We start from the raw sequence: 22791 nt of genomic DNA, 5'->3' as shown, positions 1-22791 counted from the left end.
AGAGATAAATCGCTAGCAAGGAGGGCCAACGCCTCCCTACATCGCGCAGCCCAGCATTAGCTTTCTTGCTTAGCCCAATTACCTTCCGGCCCATCCAGTTTTGCACTTCCCGAAGGGATCAGTCGCTAGAGATCGTTTCCCTCAAAAAAAAAATCGCTAGAGATCCGAACTTTCTGAAGACCTAAACCCCCTCTGTCTTCTCGGCCTCGGGAGCCCACGACGCAGCCGCCGGCAGAGGTAGAAAACAATGGCGGCCGCCGCGGGTGACGGCGGCAGCGTCCCGCAGAAAACTACCAGAGGGGAGGCACCTTCCGCCTCTGACCCGCCCGTACCCCGGCATATCATGCCGCACGAGGAGTGCGTCGCCGGCGTCCGCTCGGCTCTCAAAGGTACGCGCTTGCTTACGCCCCTACTCACCCACCGCCGCTTCTTCCTTCCTCTCGACGTGTCTGTGAACTCCATCCCCTGACTCGCCTTGTCGATTTTGGTGGGTAGATCCGACGGTGCGGTTCCTGAGGGAGCGGATGGAGAAAGCCGGGTGCACCGTGTGGCCGATGCTGATCCGGGCGGCCACCTGCGCCTCTGCCGGGGGCTACGCAAGCCGCGAGGGGGTACGCTGTTCTTTCATTCCCTCCTCCCCTTACTATCGTTGCTTTATGGTTGGCACTCACTCTTACAAGGGTTCATGTCGGCAATCTAATAATTTGCATTGCCGCTATGTCTGGAGATAGAAAATGTCTGCGGTTGTTGACAAGTCATAACAATTCGTGCAAACTGGCGTACTATGGTCTCTGATTTTGTAAATTACAGCGCTTTTGTTGTTTGGATACATGTTTTAGCAAAGGATTAACTAGGATATTGTTTGGTTGTCAAGGTTTGGTTGAAGAGATAATTGTCCTGACTGAATCTTGAGAGCATTCACTTGGAAGAACAACCAAAATTGTGAATTTTTCTCAGGTGTTAGTATCTCCAACAGATGATGCACAATAGGGCAAGTGCCCAAAAAACTGCTTTTTAGGCCATTTGGACCCAAAAACAGTGCTGCAGCAGATGATGTATCTGCAAATGGTGCTGCAATTTTTTTGGGCAGCTCCATATTTTGGCACCAAGTGCTGCATATTTGCAGCACTCCATCCGGCTGCCGCAAAGTACGTCAGCAGCTGCGTGCAGGCCAACTGTCACGCTTAAAGTTCCCGCCGCCGCACCCACCTCTCCCACACAACCGCCGCCGGCGGGATCTCGCCATTCCACGCCACAGCCGCACAGCTGCGAGCCCGCCGTCCTCGCTGGGCTCAGCCGTAACTCCGCCGCCCAATCCCACCGTTCCGGATGGCCGCAACAGCCCTGCCACTGTTGTCGATTCGGGATCCGCCGCCGCCTCGGATTGCGCTGATTCTGGCCATTTGCCACCCCTTCGCTGCCCTTAATGGTCACTGCAGCACCACTGCTCACCGTTGAGATTGATTAGCGGCTGCCTCGACCGCCACTTGACCGCTTGGACCTTTTGGCTTTCGGATGGTGCGGCAGCGACAGAGGCTCGAGAAGACCAACCCTTGGCCATTCCTAGCCGGCGCGGCGACAACCTCGGCCCTAACAAGCAGCCGGCTGGATTTCTCCTCCTTGCGCACTAGGTGTTAGACCAAAAGCCTCAAAGGTAAAAAAAATTGTTTTTTTGTCGTGATACAGGAGTAGACTGTAATGGGAAGTATTGTGTTGTAAATGAGTTCGTTCGAGTCCTCTCCTTGGGATGTTTCTCCTCCGTAGAATATGATATGAATGAAGACGAGGACATTGCTTTGATCAGGATGATGTACATGCATAAGAACAAGAGGCCGAAGCATGGTGATTCGAGGAGGAATTGCGGCGGAGATCTTTTTTTTTTTTGAGAGTATGGCGCGGAGTGTTGGCCGACTAAAAGGCGACATGTTCAACAGTTAGGTGTGGCGGAGATGCATATGTTGAGATGGATGTGTGGCCACACGAGGAAGGATCGAGTCCGGAATGATGATATACGAGATAGAGTTGGGGTAGCACCAATTGAGGAGAAGCTTGTCCAACATCGTCTGAGATGGTTTGGGCATATTCAGCGCAGGCCTCCAGAAGCTCCAGTGCATAGCGGACGGCTAAAGCGTGCGGAGAATGTCAAGAGAGGGCGGGGTAGACCGAATTTGACATGGGAGGAGTCCGTTAAGAGAGACCTGAAGGATTGGAGTATCACCAAAGAGCTAACTATGGACAGGGGTGCGTGGAAGCTTGCTATCCATGTGCCAGAGCCATGAGTTGGTTGCGAGATCTTATGGGTTTCACCTCTAGCCTACCCCAACTTGTTTGGGACTCAAGGCTTTGTTGTTGTTGTTGTTGTTGTTGTTGTAGAGTAATTGCGGCGGAGATCTTGGACATAGCACTATCCACAAGGTGACTATATCATTATGCATGATGACATATGGTGTTCCGGCAGATTTCATTGATGATCACTTGGTAATAGGAGAGAGCACTTCAATCTTGTGTGTCATGAAATTTGCAAAGGCAGTGGTTGAAGTGTTCGTCTAGAGTATTTGAGAGCACCCAATGCTCAGGACACTCAGAGGCTTTTGAGCGCCCTATTATACACTAACTGTTGGAGATGCTCTTAGTACTATAGGTAAAAGATAGGTTGATCTGCTTTATGTAGTTTGTTGGAGTTTTGTCTTAAAATTTTATTTAAAGTTTACGTTTGCATCTCTGCCAGCAATATTTCGACAAAGGTAGACCGAGCTGGTTCCCGTATTGATGTTATCAGTACAGGTTGACCGGATGCTATGTTTCTAGATTTATTTGCTATAAGTTCTTTGCCTACTTAAAATTGCATGCTTTATGTGTATGTTGTAGTGTATTGGATCAATGAAACTTCAGTTATATTGGCAGCGTTCATGCTATCACCTTAAACATGTCTCCCTTAGTCTTCATGCCTCATGCCTACTTGGTCCGTTTCTGGCCTCATGCAGGACAGTGCTGTTGAAATGTTTATGTGGATTGCCTAGCCCTTTCCATCACTAGTGCATGAAGCTTAACATGTGCTACTCTTCCCTTCACCCTTGCCCTCTCCCACTTCTCTCTCCTCCATTTTTCTAATGCCAGCCGGCACTGCTGTCCACCGTCTGTCCCTGCCACCTCCAGCGGTGCAAGTCGAGGGAGCCACCATGCCCCGATATCAGCCACCTCGTTGCCGTTGAGGTTAACGCTGGGCAGCCCCTCCCCCCTCGCTTCTTCGTCCTACTTCACCATTCCTTCTCCGCCGTGCACCACGCTATAAGCCACAACAAATGTTCGTGTGGTATATTTTCCCATTATGTATTGTATGGTTATCCCTTAACTAAGATTGTATGGACCAAGTTGTCGGCTAACCATTATAGCAGTCTTGTTGTTTTCCCTCAATGGTATTTTTTTTCTTTGTATTAGTTGTCGTACTAAATCAGCAACAATTAATATGGATCGGAGGGAGTATATTATTTTCCTCAAAATTCTTCGATTGGCCTTACATCTTTCCTTGTGGATTCTTTTTCAAGTGAACTACTGACGAGAGAACTGCTATAATAATTTCCAGTTATTTATGTCCAGATAGAAGTTTGCTGTAATCACATGGAATATCCCGATCAGATAACTCAGACCATAACTCATGAGTTAATACATGCTTATGATGACTGTGTTGGCAAGAACATGGACTGGACGAACTGCGCTCACCATGCTTGCTCTGAGGTATCGAAGTACTTGTCATATAAATGGAATTTATTGGCATGTTACTGTGCCACATAAACTTATGTTTTGTTGTGAGCTATTGGTAATTAATTGGCTTACACTGTATTGTTCATTCTTAGATTCGAGCTAATCATCTTAGTGGCAATTGCCATTACAAACGTGAACTGATGAAAGGCTTCCTGAAGATAAGGGGGCATGAGCCAGTAAGTTTTTTTTACAGAAAGCAAAACTGCCTTTTGCTGTCTTTTTGTTATTGAGCTCATACCACATAATGACATTGATTCTCTCTTTGCTATGCGAATCCTGCGTTCTCTAGTGTCTCTGCAGCTTCCAAGTTCCATACATCCATCATCTTTGTGTACAGCCTATTCAGTTCAATCGAACTTCTATTAGCAAGTTACAGACTTTGAATAATTAAATATAGATAACCATTATTGGTATTTTCTACAGTTTCCATGTGGTTCTCGACTTGTTAGCTAATGAGCGTACTTTTCCTATTTTTATTTTAAATTTTCCAATTGAATGTTTATGTCTGCTGTGACCTTATCTGCATTTCTGAAGGAATGTGTTAAAAGACGTTCGCTGGAATCTGTCAAGAACAACCCTTACTGTTCAGAGACAGCTGCAAAAGATGCAATTGAGGCTGTGTGGAATATATGCTACAACGACACACGCCCGTTTGATAGGGCTCCATGAAGTGCAAGCTGTTGAGAGATTTTTGTGTCCTTTCAGATGAGCTCTACGAAGTTCAAGCCTGTGGGACAGGTTAGTTTCCCTTGAGATGGGCTCCATGAAGTACAAGCCTGTCGGGACAGTTTAGGTTCGCTTCAGATTGTACTTCTGCAGAGCGTTGCAACAAAATCTGGAAATTTGGCGCTGAACCAAAACTTTGAATGTATATTAGTCCAAACAATGTAGCAACAGATTATTCCATGCAATTGAATTCTTTTGCATGGCACATTGTGACAGAGTTCACTGAGCTCAAAATAAGATTGGGCGTAACTGATTAATTCTTTGCCAGGTAAATATATTGCTTAACGCATTCCCTTCTTTCAGCCTTTTTTGAAATTTGAACCTTCTGGAAATGCATTTAGAACTAATACACAGAACCCAGTCACAGTTATTCTACCAATAGCATTGTTCTGCATTTCAACCTCCAACCAACTCACTAATGTACTCCCTCCGATCCTAAATATAAGTCTTTTTGGAGATTCCTAAGGGACCATATACAGAGCAAAATGAGTGAATCTATGCTCTAAAATATGTCTATATACATCTGTATGTAATTTCTGTTAAAATCTTTAAAAAGACATGTATTTAGAAACGGGGGAGTACATTCGAGCCACTGTCGTGCTATATTCACAATATTAATAATCAGGTCTCAACATTAATAATCATGTATTGAACAGTCAAAATTATGTTATGGTACAGTAACTCAAAATCTGCTGCCGTCACTAAATGTCATGGTTTTACCGCAAAGTTTTTCATTTGAAAACTTCACTATAGTAACTGTTGTACCCTGGAAATCTGGGGATGTTCTGTAAACAGGGCTATGGATACCCATGATGGGCATGGTAATGATAATTAGTACTCCGTATCACAGTACTAGTAGATGATCTCGAGATTCTGATACAGCAAATGGCGACAGTATCATGCCATATCCACTCAGACAATCCCCATCACAAACCCATTTCACTCGCTTTTGCAAAGTAGGAGGGCACCAAAGTGTCCATAGGCAGCAACAACTCTACCCCGGTTTCAGCTAAAGACAAGGCGAGCACGGCTAATCCAGCTACAATACACGAAGCTACAGAGAGTAGCTACCCAATGATGCCCGCGTTCATGAGTGCCATGCCGATCTTGACGACAAGGTAAAGAAAGGCCAAGGAAACCAAATCCCCAAAAAATGTTTGCCCTCGATCAAGGCATGATCCATCCTTCCTAACCATCACTGTCAATCTAGCTACTAGCTCTAGGTGGCCACTTTCACGAACTATCAGGGTACTTAAAGCGGCGTCAGCATTCAGTAGGCAGTAGCCACCGCCTCTTTTTCGGCTTAAAAACTGCCCTGAGGACACCCAATCCCATGAGGCTAAGCTAGCGTTAGCACAGCAATCAACCAATGGCATGCACAACAAATGCAATTTCAAATCCCAGTGAGGCTTGGCAAATCAGCATGGGAATCTTGAGCAGATGATATTCAGGCTACCTAGCTAGCCAGGCCCAGAGGCCATGAAGCTACTGAAGAATCAAGTTCAAATAGTGCTAACTAAACAAAACCCATGCTTAGCAACACCTTTCATGGTTTCATTCAAAACCACACCCACCACTCCACTACTCCATGTAGTTAGTACTTAGTAGTACTAATCACTAGTTAATCGCGGCTTCGGTATTCGCGTGACCGAGCTGGTTAAACAAATCCCATGTGGCGCGGCCGAGTGGAGCTCACGTGAGGCGCCATTAAACTAGCTGATCATCAGCTCACGGCCCCAGAAAGAAAGGCAGGGAGGGGAGGTTAAACAAGGCCGGGAGCTCCAGGAACTATAGATTCTTCCCGTGGGATGCCATGCGAAGACCAAGGCAAGGATGAGGAGGAGGAGGGAGGGGGACAGGACGGACGCAGGTATTAAAATTCAGAGCCGTGTAAATCTCCTGTCCTTTGACTTGCGAGCTGTCTTCGCTCCAATGCCCTTGACCGGCTATATATATGCACCGAACATACATAGACACTCAGGTGCAGCAGGTTAGCTGGATTGAGGTGAGAATCAGTTGAGAGGAGCAGAGCGCGCAACGGGTGTGGAGAAGGCATGAGGTTGCTAGGTGGGATTGTGAGGCTTGTTGCTCTGGTGTTGATGTTGGTCGTCGGTTCGTCGGTTCACCAGGCGGTGGGAGTTGGTAAGTCATCTGTCATACTTTATTTTGCTGGATTCTGAAGTGTTGATGTTTGCGATTTGCTTGGTGATGAGTGTGCTCTGAAACTTGTTTTGTTCTTGTGGATGGTGAAGGTGCTATCAGGCTGCACGACAGAAGGACGCACGGGGAGCAGTGGGCGGAGGAGAGGATGCAGATGAGGTCCTACATGACCATGGACTACACCCGCGTCAAGCGCCGCACGCCCAAGCACAACTGATTCAGCTAGCTAGCTAGCTACAAGAGAGTCTCTCATCTCCGGTCGGGCTCTGGCTCCTTCGGCAGCGACCATCTGCTGAAATGTGATAGCAGGGGAAGCTCTGGAGTCAGCTAGCGATCGAGAAGAAGCTCTCAGCTCTCCTAATCCACCTTCTTACTTCTTCGGTAGTAGTATGTGTATGTATGCGTCCGGCGTGCAGATCCATCTGTGCACGCAAATTTTGCCCCCTGACCAAATGTTATTACTGCTAGCTTGATTAATTTAGGATATATACTTACGCAGTTATTATGGTAGCACTAGCAGTGTTCGTCTTTCAGTTACACTTTTGTAAGAAGGTACTGTAGTAATGTGGATTCGTTTGGTGAAGTCCTGGTTATTTCCCCTGTAAGTGAGGAGTGATCATGCACTACTGTAACATCTCAATCGTAATGGAACCAGACGAGCCCACTGAGCAGCATATGTTTGCTATATTGATTGATTGTCTCTATGGCCGTTCGATTGGTGCAGTTTTCATGTGCGCGCTTTCCTCACGATGGATCACATTCGCCAACGCTCTATGGATCGGCAGTTTGTAACTAGCACCTCTCAGAAGACGACATGCAGGCAAATGCACTGTTTGACGAACGTTCAGAATATTGGTTCTGCCCCAAAGATGACATATAAGCAAATCCTAAAGATTGCTATCAGCGACTGTTGCATTGCGGTGATGATAATATGGTCCATATATATCCATTCGTGCGGATAGTATTTTGAATCTTCTGAGGGGATCAGGGATGTCGCATCAGATGGCATTCTGCTTAAAGTTTGAACAGTATGAGCGCGCGTGCTGTGCTAACAGCCTATCAGATACAAGAAGCGGCCATATATTTGGGAGTTGGGACAACAGTTCAGATGCTCAACTGCTCACGAGACACTTAAATTAAAGGTCTTGATAGCCCTCCTCTACACCCTATCAGTATCAATATACGACTACGTATATCACCTCTTTCTTTACGAAGCTCAGCTCAACAACAACGTTTGTTACACTGCATGATTAATTTTAGCCTTGTTTTTCTGGTCGCTCACTTCCAGCCCCTTTGCGACAGAGCAAGGAAGTGCAACGCACCACCATTCTACACACTATTAAACCTCCCATCTGCTGAATAGAAGAGAAAAGTATAAATGCCATTTTTACTTTTCAAGAGTTTCAGGCTGAGAGATCTCCCATATCAGCACTAGGCAACTCGATCACGAGGAGGAGGAAAACACGCAGTGAACGCTGCTGCTAGTACTTTTTACTGCATTTACCGCGAAACCACCGGGAGAAGCGCGAGCAGCAGCACGATTCACACTGGTCCAGCTTTGCAACTTGCTGTAAGTACTACCAAGAGTCCAAGAGCAAACCAAAAGGGGTTCATGGATCGAAAGCGAGGATCACATGGATCGCCTGGGGCACTGCTCCGTGGGAACAAGAGTCCAGCGCCATCAGAAGGGTGATTAGGCTTTTGACCACCGGTTTTTCCTTGCCTGGGAAGCTTTGAGCCTTTGACGCGCGCCCCGGCTGCTGCTTCGGGAACGTTGCCTTTTCAGACGCGCAGCAGTACGGCACATGGTGGTTGTTGGCTTTTCTTTGTGCGGATGATCCCCTCTTTGTACGTAGAACCGCATGCTGCTAGGTACGCCGGCGATCAGGTACAGCCTACAGTGCACACAACGAGTATTAGAGCATCCGGATACACCAAATCCGGCCTCTCACATGTCGGCGGACACGCACAGGTGTGTCTACTGACAGTGACCGATCACATTTTAAATTTTCGTGGTGGGAGCCCGACACGTCCAGCATGACGCAATTGCAGCGCTAGGGGTTGTTGGTCACCCGTAGCGGCGTCATGGCGTGCGACTCCGCCTTGTCGGCGTCTGCCGCAAGGGCCCCCCCGCGCCCTCTGCCTCGCACGACGGGCACGCCGCGCCATATTAGCCTCTCCCCATCGGACGAGCCATAAGTGCGAGTGTTTACCTTCCCTTCGACCCGACGCATCAATGAAGGGGTTGCGCCCCCGCCACGACGTTGGGACGCCAGACGGACCGCGCCGCCTCTAGCGAGGCAACGGCGACGTTCCTTGCAACAAATTCAAGCGTCATTTGGGCGGGCGCTATGGATTCCTGTCGGATCGAGTCCGACCACTGTCAAGCGGACTCCTCCAAGGAGTGGCGGAGCGTAATGTGGATGGTCATCTCCTCCTCGGGCCCACATGGAAGAGCTCTCAGTCCATGGATCGGGTGAGTGAGGACTCGGATCCACTACCTGCCATACCGGAGATCATTGAAATGAGGCTTGGGGGCAGAGTGGAGTAGCTAAGGTTTCATCCGGAGAGTAGATGAGGACGAATATATGTGTGGTCGGAGTGGGCCAGCGTGTGCCTGATTCGAAGTGACAGACGTGCCCGGTCCTTCCCATATCCGTCCTAGATTTGGGCTAGATATGAGGGTGCCGGTCACCCCGAACGTATAGGGATGGTATGAGATTTTTGTCTGGGTCGGTTAGTTTATTACTCAACGACTAAACCGTCCGTTCGGGCATATAGGGTGGTTTTGGGAGCCCGAATGACCCCCCAAATTAACCGGATATGAGAGAGAGAGAGAGAGAGAGAGAGAGAAAGAGAAAACTGAACCAACCGGACCCCGCAAAGCCTCCTTAAATGCTCGGTTGTCCAGCACTCCTCGTACTCAGCCCATATATGGGGCAATATGAGGAGTGTCCGGGCATGTCCAGTTTGTGGTCCTATGCCCGCCACATTGTTGGGGAACGTAGTAATTTTAAAATTTTCCTACGCACATGCAAAATCATGGTGATGCATAGCAACGAGAGGGGAGAGTGTTATCTACGTACCCTCGTAGACCGAAAGCGGAAACGTTAGCACAACGCGGTTAATGTAGTCGTACGTCTTCACGATCCGACCGATTAAGTACCGAATGTATGGCACCTCCGAGTTTAGCACACGTTCAGTCCGATGACATCCCTCGAACTCCGATCCAGCCGAGTGTTGAGGGAGAGTTTCGTCAGCATGACGGCGTAGTGACGATGTTGATGTTCTACCGACGCAGGGCTTCGCCTAAGCACCGCTACAGTATTATCGAGGTGGACTATGGTGGAGGGGGGCACCGCACACGGCTAAAAGATCAAACGATCAATTGTTGTGTCTATGGGGTGCCCCCCTCCTCTGTATATAAAGGGGGGGAGGAGGAGGAGGCCGGCCAAGAGGAGGAGGCGCGCCCAAGGGGGGGCAATCCTACTCCAAGTAGGTTTTGCCCCCTTTCCTATTCCAACTAGGAGAAGGGGGAAGGAGGAGGTGGAGAGAAGGAAGGAGAAGGGGGGCCGCGCCCCCTTCCCTTTCCAAATTCGGATTGGGGCAAGGGGGCCGCGCGCCACCTCCTGCTGCCTCTCCTCTCCCACCACTTTGGGCCCATGAGGCCCAATAACCCCCGGGGGTTCTGGTAACCCCCGGTACTCCGGTATATATCCGATAACCCCCGGAACCATTCCGATATCCGAATATAGTCGTCCAATATATCAATCTTCATGTCTCGACCATTTCGAGACTCCTCGTCATGTCCGTGATCACATTCGGGACTCCGAACAACTTTCGGTACATCAAAACTCATAAACTCATAATATAACCGTCATCGAAACGTTAAGCGTGCGGACCCTACGGGTTTGAGAACTATGTAGACATGATCGAGACACGTCTCCGGTCAATAACCAATAGCGGAACCTAGATGCTCATATTGGCTCCCACATATTTTACGAAGATCTTTATCGGTCAGACTGCATAACAACATACGTTGTTCCCTTTGTCATCGGTATGTTACTTGCCCGAGATTCGATCGTCGGTATCTCAATACCTAGTTCAATCTCGTTACCGGCAAGTCTCTTTACTCGTTCCGTAATACATCATCCCGCAACTAACTCATTAGTTGCAATGCTTGCAAGGCTTAAGTGATGTGCATTACCGAGAGGGCCCAGAGATACCTCTCCGACAATCGGAGTGACAAATCCTAATCTCGAAATACGCCAACCCAAAAAGTACCTTTGGAGACACCTGTAGAGCACCTTTATAATCACCTAGTTACGTTGTGACGTTTGGTAGCACACAAAGTGTTCCTCCGGTAAACGGGAGTTGCATAATCTCATAGTCATAGGAACATGTATAAGTTATGAAGAAAGCAATAGCAACAAACTAAACGATCAAGTGCTAAGCTAACGGAATGGGTCAAGTCAATCACATCATTATCGTAATGATGTGATCCCGTTAATCAAATGACAACCCATGTCAATGGCTAGGAAACATAACCATCTTTGATCAACGAGCTAGTCAAGTAGAGGCATACTAGTGACACTCTGTTTGTCTATGTATTCACACATGTATTATGTTTCCGGTTAATAGAATTCTAGCATGAATAATAAACATTTATCATGATATAAAGGAATAAATAATAACTTTATTATTGCCTCTAGGGCATATTTCCTTCACACATAGCATTTGACCCATCACGGATCATTTGTTCTCTTTGTTTATTCTTTCTCGTCTTTCTTTCTACATCTCCATCAATCACATGCATGAAACTGGATATACAGGGGAAAAAGTGGGAAACATGGCTATGGAAACAAAATTTTAAGGGTAACCGATCGCTGTCTGCGGATGTTTGAGGGGCTAAATTTGATGTACGCGGCTGAAGATGTTCTTACACCTTCCAGGCGAAGTGCCCTCACATCTTTTTGTTCCACATTGAATGAATTTTATTAACTTTCTTTTTGCGGGAGCAAATTTTATTAACTTAAAGTGAAGCAATTAAGGAATACAAATACAATGAGTGTATATCTGGCCTCTAAATAGCTAAAATACACGCAACCAACATCAAAGCATATACATATAAACACATTGGCAAATCACAAAATCATATATTAGATCAAAGTTATGTCTAAGCGTGAACAAAAATGAGAAGCAACAAAAACAACGATCAATAAGGTGTATCAATGATCATATCCGCACTAATAATTTTTTGACACCAAGTATGATTCAAAAAGGTTCTTCAACAACAATAACATCATGAATGAAGCAACGCTCAAGCATTGTCATCACCAGATCCAACTATCAAAGGGAAGATTCAAGATTTTCACCCAAAAACATTCCCATTGCCAGGCAAAACAAACTCGGTTCATGCCTAGGGTTTTCATCGCGGAGCTCCAGACTGGGTACTCGAGAAGCATCATCAAATCAAAGGCAATCAAATGTTGTCGCTGTCACTTTACTCAATCCTAGCAGCTAAATGCGATGGGTCAAAAGTTCCACCGCACCGTTGCACAACTATACCCTATGCCTTAAGCCATCGTGCATAGATTGCATCTTACTGTTGAAGATGAACTAGGAAGAGTGAGAGCAGTTAAAACTCACACGAGTCTTTTGGCTACATCCCGCAATCGTGCCAGTATGAGCCGCCAACAACAGTCATCGGATCTGAAGAGAGGAACACTCACAATCCATCACAACCCATAGATTGAGGAAGCAACTAAGAGTCTAATATTGTGTGCATCTAATTGAAAAAATAGATTTTCTTCATCTTGGAGTTATTATTAGTCTCTCAAGTACTTTCTCCGTCCGAAAAAGTTTGTCCCTCAAATGAATGTATCTAACTTCTGATGTTAGATAATGCTAGATACATTTATTTGAGAGACAAATTTGGGACAAGTTTTTTTAGGAAGGAGTAAGTACCAGTTAGGCGATTAGTAGTAGTGCCGAAAAAGGGTGCCGTGCTACATCGAAACTACTTTGAGAATGACAGATGCGTGGCCGATTCAGGGACGATGCAAAATCTGCCGATGTACTGAAGTTCGAAACTAGCACCAACGGCTTGATTAACAGTGTCGTCCATAAATCGTGCACATGGAGTCGTGTGTATAGCAATGTTCGGGCTACATAGTGAAAAAGGCCACCATGGTTCATGGCGCGGCGTAGCACACACATTTTCCGTTGGCAAGCGCCTTGCACCTAGAGCTAGCCCGGCGATTCGCCGCTCGGACTAAAGCTTCTCGTCTCCGGGACGCGGTTTGAGGGCGGAGGCATGCATGTCGATCGCCCATGGGGACACGTACCTCCCCCACCGCCGTTCTTTCACCCGAGGACGGCGCGGCACGGCGCACGCGGCCGTGTCGCCTCGCCTAGGTCCGTACAGCGGTGCCGCGGTTAAAAAAGAGAGAACCGGACGGCGGGAGTCGGTGGAGACGCACGCACGTACGCGTGCAGGACCGTGATGGTTCGCCGGCCGGATCGAGGAAGGCGCGCGTGCATGTAGGTTTGGTGTCGCGCGCGCTGTCGCCGTGGAGACCGAGGTGGCGGCGTGAGTGTGGCCGTGGTTCGGTTGGAGAGCCAGTTCGCGCCCTGGACACGAGGCCTGCCGCTCGCCGACGCCGGCCGGTACGTATCTCCTTCCCCTCCCGTGGATACGTCCGATAGATGCTGATGCTGCCTGCCGGTCTCCGGTTGTTCACTTCGGCCCGTGTACACGCTGAGTATATGTGGTCGCTATTCACTTTGACGGATGTTAGAGAACGTATGAGTACTGAATCTATTTGTTAGGAAATGGTAGCATAAGTTATCTTCAATCGAATGACGGTCATGTAATAAAATAGATACTTAGTTTTCTATCTATCTTTATTCCGTCGGTCGTGACTATCCTATTTTTTTCTTTTTGCTTTTTGAGAGCTCTTTTACTTTTTAAGACTTTGTTTGTTAAACTGTTTGCTTTTTAATAAAATGACCACATGCATCATTCTGATACAGAAGCCGAACGATAACCTCCTTTTTGGAAAAATATAGCAGGAAAAAAGGCTTTTATCCGTGGCCTGGATGTATGGCATTGCCAAGTTGAAATATTGGGCATGCTCACAGCCGTCAGTAGTTAGGGACCCGACTTTACAGGGTTCTCACCTTAGAGCATTTTTAGCAGATTCGCATCCGGTTGGTCCGTAAAATGTGTTTGCAGTTCGCGGAAAAACCGCTTTGCGGGCTAGCGCAGACATCCGCGAATGCAGACCCCGCATAACGGATCCATAAAAAAGATATTCGCGGAATATGCCTTTTTACGTGTCGGCTTTGCGGGGTCTGATCTGGCGCAGCTCCTCTCGACTCGAAAAACCTAAATTTGCAACTTAATTTGATTCAACATAATGTATTTCTTTGCTTTTTCAACAACATTGGATACATAAGACATCTTCAAATCTTTGCTAGAATAGCAAGACCAAAGAAAACAAGAACCACAAGTATGCATTTTAAAAGATTTTCAACTTCCATAACTGCTCTCATTAGTTGGAATAATATTTTCTCCATGCATTCGTTGTTGATCTGTGGATTCTTGATTTTACATTGTTCTTTCCTCATCTTTGGTTCGAAAGAAGACGTTGCTTGCTCTTTAGTTGCACATGCAGCCGTATCATTACCTTCGATTTTTTTAAGAAGTGCGTCAACGTCTATTAAGTTTCTTCCTATCAATAAATCAATGTATTCGCCTTCCCAAAATCAAAATGAACATCCATCTTCCTACACACATGATGATGTTCGACATGAGCTACCGCAATTGAACCCAAGAATGAGCTATCAAAAATGAGCCGAACGAAAACAACACGTACCCCATCGTTTTCGCATTTGAATAACACCCATCCGGGGTGCTTCGGCGTGCCCGAAGTTAGCCGCAGCACTGTCCGCGTACATTCGTCGCATTGTACGAGCGGCATCGGCGAGCCATAGAGCCGCCGCGCGAGCGCCGAGCCTGGTGGACGGCCGGACAAATTCATACCCGCAAATCGTCGGTGGCGGCGGGAGGACGAACCCGTACCTGCATGCGGCGATGCGACCTTGCCAGGGCCGCGGGAGATGCTCCCCGACCATTCCATCACTTGGCGCAGCCACCGGCGGCCCGCGATGAAGGGCCGCAGATCCGCAACTTTTCGGCCCGCCGACGCAGGAGGGGGGAGAGGGGAGAGGCCTCGTGCGTGTGACGGCCTTTCGGCATGCTCCCGCCGGCTGCTTTTGCCGGAATCTTGGGCGGCGGCCCGGCGGCGGGGCGAGGGGGAGAGGGGAGGTGGTTGGTGGGGAAAGCGCGGGCTGAAATGCCCCCCTCCCACTAACCGCTTCTGCTTATATGCAGGGCATCGCAGCGGCAAGGGGGAAACCTGCGTATTCGCGGATTGAGGCCGAGATTTTGCCACGCTTCTCGAAAAATTTTGCGGGTCGGCCGCCTTTGCGGGGTCTGTTCAAACGGGATTTTCCCTGCCGACCTGCATTTTGGCGGTTATTTTACGGATCAACACTTTTTGTAGGGTTTGCTAGAGTTGCTCTTATAACCTCAAACTCACGATCTGACATTGGTTTGAAGCAGTTATTTTTAGAAAAGATGATCTTTTTGGGGTACTACTAGTAGCAAACATGACTGTTAACATTAGCCCCACGCCACTGACCCATGGGCCCCGTGAGTTTAGCCTCTACCCCCTCCCCCCATTAACCTCAGGTTTATTTAAAACCTATTTAACTAAACTAATGGATCCCTGACATGTAGGTTCAACCTCTCTAATTAATCCTTGTTAAAATTAACACTGATTACCCTGTGTATGACATCTGGACCCCACCTGTATGTTTGACTAGTCAGCGGTCAAGGCCGACTGGGCGGATCCTCTGGCCCCACAAGACAGCCTCTGTTGACCCAGTCAATAGGGCCCACCAGTCAGCCACCTGTGTGTGCTGACTGGGTACAACTCTGGATGCACTTAGCATTTATTATTTTGGATAATTTGAATTTAGTAATTAAAATAAATTAAGAAAATGTTTATAACTTTAAAAAATAATATAAAATAATCTATAACTCGGATGAAAATAATTTATATATGAAAGTTGCTCAGAAAAATGCAACAAATCTGAATATGCAATCCGTTCATCTGTCACATGCGTCTAGCATGATGAACATGGATCCTTTCCCAAGATTCATCTGTCCGAAAAGTGTCAAACTCCGGGAAACATTCCCAGATGTTTTCCCTCTTCTTCTGTATCGTGTAGTACCACGTTAGGCCACCCCTAGCACTGCATAATGCCATGTGTTGCATAGTGAGGCATCTGTTTGCTTTATATTTATTATTTCTTCCCTCTCTTCTCTCCTGTAGACACCGAGACTGCCACTGCTCCTGACGTCGACTACACCCCTGACGACCAGACCTTTTCAGCAGAGCTTCCAGGCAAGCAAACCCCCCTTGATCTTTCCTATATCACACAACCTCTTCTCCCTCATGCTTGCATTAAATTTTTCTACTGTATTTGATTTCTCCTATTCAGATGCATAGCCTGCTTTTGTAACTTGCAGTTGTTACCCTACCCGCTTACCCTAAACTGCTTAGTATAGGTTGGGTAGTGATCCATCAGTGACCCCTCACCTTGTCCCTATTTTCCCCGCTTTATCTTCGGTGACTTGATCAACGTGATCGATGTCCTAAGCCCGAAACATCACATCACACCCCCTTAGTTGTACGACTCTGCAGAGTTACTATCAAGTGCCGAGGGTGATACCTCGTATAGCACTTTTGATGAGATCTCTGTAGTGTAGCTAATCGGTCGTGGTCTACGGAAGGTGATTATTCCTCCTTCACCACTCCCGTGACGACTCTATCGTGCAACACCTCAAGTGTGAACCCTTCGAGGGTGATTTCTCCAAGTTCACCTTGACGGTTACATCGAGTGGGATCCATCAAGGGTGATTCCTAAGGTTTTCCCCTTGCTGTTGGACACACGATTACTTTGACTTTACCACAAAACCATGCTGAAGTCGAGTCGGCCCCAAGGGGTACCCGCGAGAGAAATGTGAAGTTGGGTTGACTGTGAGTGTACCCGCGAGTGATGTGGAGTTGGGTTGACCTAGAGGGTACCGACAAAATTTCTACGCGGCACGACCGGACATTCTTAGCCCTTGCCGTAAGTCTGTGAGAAGGGGCGACGGGACCACATATCGTGGATCATTGATCGTTACCGTGCGCTCCCAAGACACTAATGGTTTGGATATGTGACCCGAGTAGACCTCTCACCTTTTCGCACTGACCACCCTGCAGGAATAAGTATGGGCACTCTGCGTCGTACGTTTCTCCGAAAGCTCTTCGGACGTCAGCAATTGAGCGGCACGCACCCAGGTGCTCCACGTAAGCACCTGCCTTATATAAGGAGGTAGCCAGGACTGATCCGGGCCGTCCACGCAATGTGCAGGAGTGCAAAGGTAGATGGGCCCAAGACCCCTGCGCGCTTAGGGTGTAGAACGGCTGTTGTCCTCTCTGTTCAGCCTAGGTAGGTGATACGACCATGAGTAATTTAGATACGATGGTTGCTGCTGGTGATACGGCCATGTGTAAAGCTAGTGTTCTCGACGATCACAAAATACAGTTGCAAGTCAATTGTTTAAAGGAAGAAAAGTCTCTGGATGTATATGTATTCAATGAGAATAATTACATGGACAATGAAGGCAGGAAATATGCGTGCAAAATTAACCAGGCTCGTTTTGGCAAGGAAAAATTAGCGTGTATTAATACTTGGAAAGAGATGGGATTGTACGCTGATGAAAGGGAGCATGCGAGCTGTGATATATTCAATTCAGCCAACAATATAAAGGAGAGAGATTTATTTCTATTCTTGCCACTTCCATGTAAAAGGAAAGTTTCTCAACATGGCAACTCTTGGAGCCTGATACGTGATTTCTTGTCATTAAAGGACACGGGATGGGGCCCACCCGCAGCACAGGAAGCTTTTGAAGATGGCACACAAGTCCAGATAGATACCTTTTTATCTGAAGTTTATTTTGAGTCGGTTTAGTTATATTTCGTACTGGTTGAGTTATAAAAGGCAGATGCAATTTAAATTAGTAGAAGGTTAAGATTGTATTAGAGATAGACTTGTTGAGCTTGCCGGCTAAGTTAGATGGGTCGACCATTATATAAGGTCATGTACGTGCGCCATGTAAAAGTGGTTATTTTACAAAATAGACACGATGTGTTTTCAAGGGTAGACACCTGTATCAAATTTTAAAGGGATCTTTAGAAAACCTTAGTGTTGCGATTTCTTTGTAGAAATTGTTTTTGCGCGCGTTGAGATTGGTTTTCTCGTGCTGAGCCGGAAGGTTCAAACCCTCTTTTCCGTGTACATCGCGTGCGCGGGTGAGAGGCTACTGTTGCTGAAGTTGGAGTGTCGTGAAAGGTCGGGTCACAACAACGGATCGAATCTCGCCAGAAGGTTCAGTCTTCATCAGGTGGTATCAGAGCCAGGTTGTTCACGGCACTATGCAAGAGATGATTGTATTATCATGGAAGCTAAGTTATGGATTTCAATTAAAGGAGGAAGGTCGATGGGTTGGGATTTTTCATACCCGTGTTGTGGTACAAGAGAGATCATGCGCCATGACAATCGACCACATGAGTTTGATGAACGCAGCAAGCATCGAGATGGTGGAGAAGTTGAATCTACCAATGACACCACATCCACAACCATATTTGTTTCGTTGGGGTCATGACGAGCTCACTGTTATGCACCAAATCAAGGTACTATTTTTGTTGGGTAATTACTTTTGTGAGGTTTTGTGCGATGTGATTCCGGCACCGATAATTTCATGTCACTTGTTGTTGGGCGTGCCATGGTACAAAAAACACAATGTTGTGTATGATTTTTCCACACATACATATACCGTCAAGTAGGGAAAGTTGTGCAGCCTCGTGCCCATGGGTGAGGAGTGTTTTATTGCTTGGAGGAAAGACCATCAGAAAAGGATAAGAGAAGTGGAAGATGCAAAAAAGAACATGGTCGAAGCTACTGAAATTTCTGTGGTCGCCATACAGTTTGTAGATGGGAATATTGCTGAAGAAGATCACCCAAAACAGAGGACGGTTTTGCTTCAAGGAGAAGAGGATGATACGACCATGAGTAATTTAGATACGATGGTTGTTGCTGGTGATACAACCATGTCTAAAGCTAGTGTTCTCGACATTCACAAAATATAGCTTCAAGTCAATTGTTTAAAGGAAGAAAAGTCCGTGGATGTATATGTATTCAATAAGAACTAGTAAAAGGGCCCGTGCGTTGCAACGGGAGAAAAAATAACCATAATCTCTAATGGCATGACCATATTTTGCTGCATCACCGAGATAGACTATCACTCTCAATTTTTTCCTGAAATCATGAAAAAAATGAAATCATGAACATTTTTTGAACTCATGCACATATGTGAAATCGTGAACATTTTTCAAATTTATGAACACATTTACAAACTTTTTGGACATTTTCTAAAATCAAGAATGTTTTTTGAATTCATAAACATTTTATACTATTTGCAAACATTTTTTAAAGCATGAACATTTTGTTTGTTATTGTTTGTCGAGTATTACTACTCAGATTTCAACCATATATGCCACTCAAAATTCCCCTCTCTCAAAAATTTCACGGCTATTTAGTTGACCATTAACTGTCTATCAAGAGACAGTTGAAAAGATGATTTTATCGATGGCCATCAGGGGCATTGCCATCGGTTCATGGCCACCGAGAACCTTTTTGTTAAACAACTTTCAGGAGGTGGCACACTATGTGAAGTCTTCCTAGCCAAACGATGCATGTACTCATTTTGGAATTAGTTTCACACCCATATTTTTGGCATGATTATGAGGTGAATGTCTTAATTAATTTTAAACTGAAAGTGCAAAAAAATGTATTAATTTTATCTTGCAAAACAAATGAAAACTCTGACTTTCTAAACACCAACTGAAGATGATTATTTACTGCTGCAGTTAACTGTTACAGTATATGCTTGATTGAAATTGGCCCTTAACCGATCTAAACAGGCAGTACATATTGTAGTAGGATCAATGGTACACTGGTTTCTGAACAATGTAGTATCTTGTTAGCGCTGTTGCTGTGGGATTTTTTTCACGCTTGGTAGTTCACTGGTTTCTGAACACCAACGAAGATATAGCTTCAAGGAAAGAAACATCATCCTTAACTCGGTAGCTGCATCTGTCCAACGCGCCGGCGACGACTTCCCGATCAAAACTGGGCGGCGTCAGCAACATCTCAGCCAAGAAAATAAATGGCGACGCTGACAGGACAGACCAAAACGGTGGCGACGCCGGGCATATGTGCAAGGTGGGCGCGGCCTCCGGCGGCACCTTGGCCATATCTGGGCATTCCCGATGGCATCTCGGGCAGAGAAGAAATTGAACATCCGTCGTGCATAGAACAGAAATTGCGACCCGCTGCCGCTCTTCTTCTTGACTCGATCTTCTTCTTCCTGCACTGCACGGCAACCAGGACTCCAGGAGCGGCGCCGCTACCCGCTGCTCTATCCTCCACATGCCTTCAGGTCTGCACACGTGGCAGGTAGGAGGTAAACTCATCCTCTGTCATGGGCTCATGGCTGCAATCGCAGGCCCTGCCCTCGAGGGGTCATGATGGGTCCTTGTGCCCTCGGCATGAACAAGTACTTGCCGCTCACGGAGAAGCAGCGAAACGCCATGAGGCTTTAAATGGAGCTCGAGCATTACCTCTGCGCATAGCCCGTGCTCTTCGCCATTGACAACGGCGACCAAGGCCGACATACAAGACGCCGTGGACAGGGTGCTCGTTCTGGACGCCGCGTACCCACTCCTTTGCTCCCTAAGGTCGTCGAGCTTGTGCTTTGGGTCGTGCTCCCCGACGTCGTTGTGCAACAGGGCCGTTGCCTTGACGTAACTACACATGGAGTGGGCAGCTTCTCCAACGGTTAGCAACGACGCAGCATACCTCGTAGAAGGCGCGTGGCGGCAGACATGGATGGAAGGCCGAAGCGGCGCGCCACGGCGGCAACGTGAGCAAGGAGGAGGAGGTCAAGCAGAGCCAGGGAAAGCAAGTACGATGTGGAGATGACGTAGGCGAGGGCGAGGGCGTCTTGACGAGCGCAGGGAGGTTTTCTTCCTCCAGCGAACTCGGCGGCGACATTGGATGTTTCGACGAAAATTGCAATTTCGATGGGATTGATTTGATGGAGCTTCTGGTCCAAGGACGCAACCTGATGGAGATTCCGGCCGAGGACCCTTCCTTCTTATACCAGGCGACTCAAATCCGGGTAGGGAAATCCATTGATTGCAGTTGGAGAAGGACACGGTCTCCAATCACGACACGGGAGCAGCAACTCGAACATTGGGAGGTGGCCGTGGCAGAGGCGGCGGCTGGAGGACGCGAGCCTCGTCGTGGCTGCTCGCAGGGCCATGCCCTTCCTTCCTTAGCAGCGCGAGATGGGGGGGGGGGGGGGGGGGGGGGGGGGGGGGGGGGGGGGGGGGGGGAGGGGAGCACGGGAGCCGGAGAGTCCAGATCGGCGGCGGCCAACGCTGGTCAATAGGAGTTCGTGCGTGTTGAGAGGAAGGAGGAGGAGATATCCGGGTATGCGTGCGCTTTCAGGAATTTTTCTTTTCAATACTGGACGGCCCATAAGAGAAGGCATAATAAAATGATCAATGTAAGAGAAGGCCCGTAATAAAAGGATCAATAGGGCGAGCGAGCCTAGCGTGTGACGTTTTTATTAGTACCACCTCGCATATACGTTTTAAATTCAAAGTAAAAGCGTAAATTTACGTAAAGAAGTGTATTGTGACGGTGAACCCGATGAAAGCACTCCGTGCTTTATTAGTAGGTAAAGATAAAGATAAAGATAAAGATAAAGATAAAGATAAAAATAATTACATAGATGATCAAGGTAGGAAATATGCATGCAAAATTAACCAGGCTCGTTTTGGCAAGGAAAAACCAGCGTGTATTAATACTTGGAAAGAGATGGGATTGTACGCTGATGAAAGGGAGCATGCGAGCTGTGATATATTCAATTCAGCCAACAATATAAAGGAGAGAGATTTATTTCTATTCTTGCCACTTCCATGTAAAAGGAAAGTTTCTCAACGTGGCAACTCTTGGAGCCTGATACGTGATTTCTTCTCATTAAAGGACATGGATGGGGCCCACCCGCAGCACAGGAAGCTCTTGAAGATGGCACACAAGTCTAGATAGATACCTTTTTATCTGAAGTTTATTTTGAGTCGGTTTAGTTATATTTGGTACTGGTTGAGTTATAAAAGGTAGATGCAATTTAAATTAGTAGAAGGTCAAGATTGTATTAGAGATAGACTTGTTGAGCTTGCTGGTTAAGTTAGATGGGTCGGCCACTATATAAGGTCATGTACGTGCGCCATGTAAAAGAGGTTATTTTATAAACTGGACACGATGTGTTTTCAAGGGTGGACACCCCTATCAAGTTTTAGAGGGATTTTTAGAAAATCTCTATGTTGCGATTTCTTTGTAGAAATTATTTTTGCGTGTGAGTACCACCGTCGAGATTGGTTTTCTCACGCGGAGCCGCAAGGTTCAAACCCTCTTTTCCGTGTACATCACGTGCGCGGGTGAGAGGCTACTGCTGCTGAAGTTGGAGTGTCGTGAAAGGTCGGGCCGCAACAACGGATCGAATCTCGCCACAAGGTTCGGTCTTCATCAGTAGGACTACGGTGTATCGATCAGCCGTGGCCAGATATGACCTAATGGTGTGCCCGACCGGAGTTAATCAAGCGTGTTGGGTAAGTTTGTGCACCCCTACAGGGAAGTATATATATTTAAATAGCCGTATCCACGGTAACAGACGCTTAGAGTTGTATCCCGATCGATACAACTAGAACTGGAGACTGGAGATATGAAACAGATATGTGGCTCCGGGATTGCTTTATCGCAGGGTATCGAGAAAGGACGTCTGGGCGTTGTTATAACATACTAATATTTTATAATATGCTAATCTGCACTCTTCTAATGCCGCAAGATGCATCAAGATGCTAGTCTTCGATAGGCTAGGCTTTCCCTTCTCTTCTG

At 47.0% G+C, this 22791-nt stretch overlaps 3 protein-coding genes across 3 annotated transcripts; 2 read left to right on the top strand and 1 right to left on the bottom strand.

Moving 5' to 3' along the window:
• The first annotated feature begins 149 nt into the window (after positions 1-149).
• On the top strand, positions 150-4745 carry LOC125538745 (mitochondrial inner membrane protease ATP23-like). Its single transcript, XM_048702022.1, has 5 exons — positions 150-389; positions 496-611; positions 3598-3735; positions 3855-3938; positions 4297-4745. The coding sequence occupies exons 1-5, from the start codon at positions 248-250 to the stop codon at positions 4429-4431; spliced, it is 615 nt and encodes a 204-aa protein (XP_048557979.1). The 5' UTR covers positions 150-247; the 3' UTR covers positions 4432-4745.
• A 1141-nt stretch (positions 4746-5886) lies between these two features.
• Positions 5887-7335, top strand: LOC125538746. Its single transcript, XM_048702023.1, has 3 exons — positions 5887-6358; positions 6462-6630; positions 6741-7335. The coding sequence occupies exons 2-3, from the start codon at positions 6543-6545 to the stop codon at positions 6863-6865; spliced, it is 213 nt and encodes a 70-aa protein (XP_048557980.1). The 5' UTR covers positions 5887-6358; positions 6462-6542; the 3' UTR covers positions 6866-7335.
• A 12328-nt stretch (positions 7336-19663) lies between these two features.
• LOC125533651 lies at positions 19664-21170 on the bottom strand. The gene is made up of 2 exons (XM_048697027.1): positions 20451-21170; positions 19664-20271 (listed from the first exon to the last, which is right to left on the bottom strand). Exons 1-2 carry the CDS (start codon positions 20477-20479, stop codon positions 19851-19853), a joined length of 450 nt encoding a protein of 149 aa, XP_048552984.1. The 5' UTR covers positions 20480-21170; the 3' UTR covers positions 19664-19850.
• Between the last annotated feature and the right edge of the window lie 1621 nt (positions 21171-22791).

Source organism: Triticum urartu, chromosome 2 (assembly GCF_003073215.2).
Source record: "Triticum urartu cultivar G1812 chromosome 2, Tu2.1, whole genome shotgun sequence".
Classification (NCBI taxonomy): domain Eukaryota; kingdom Viridiplantae; phylum Streptophyta; class Magnoliopsida; order Poales; family Poaceae; genus Triticum; species Triticum urartu.
Note: the sequence above shows the minus strand (reverse complement) of the source record. Positions and strands in the feature narration are given on the sequence as shown.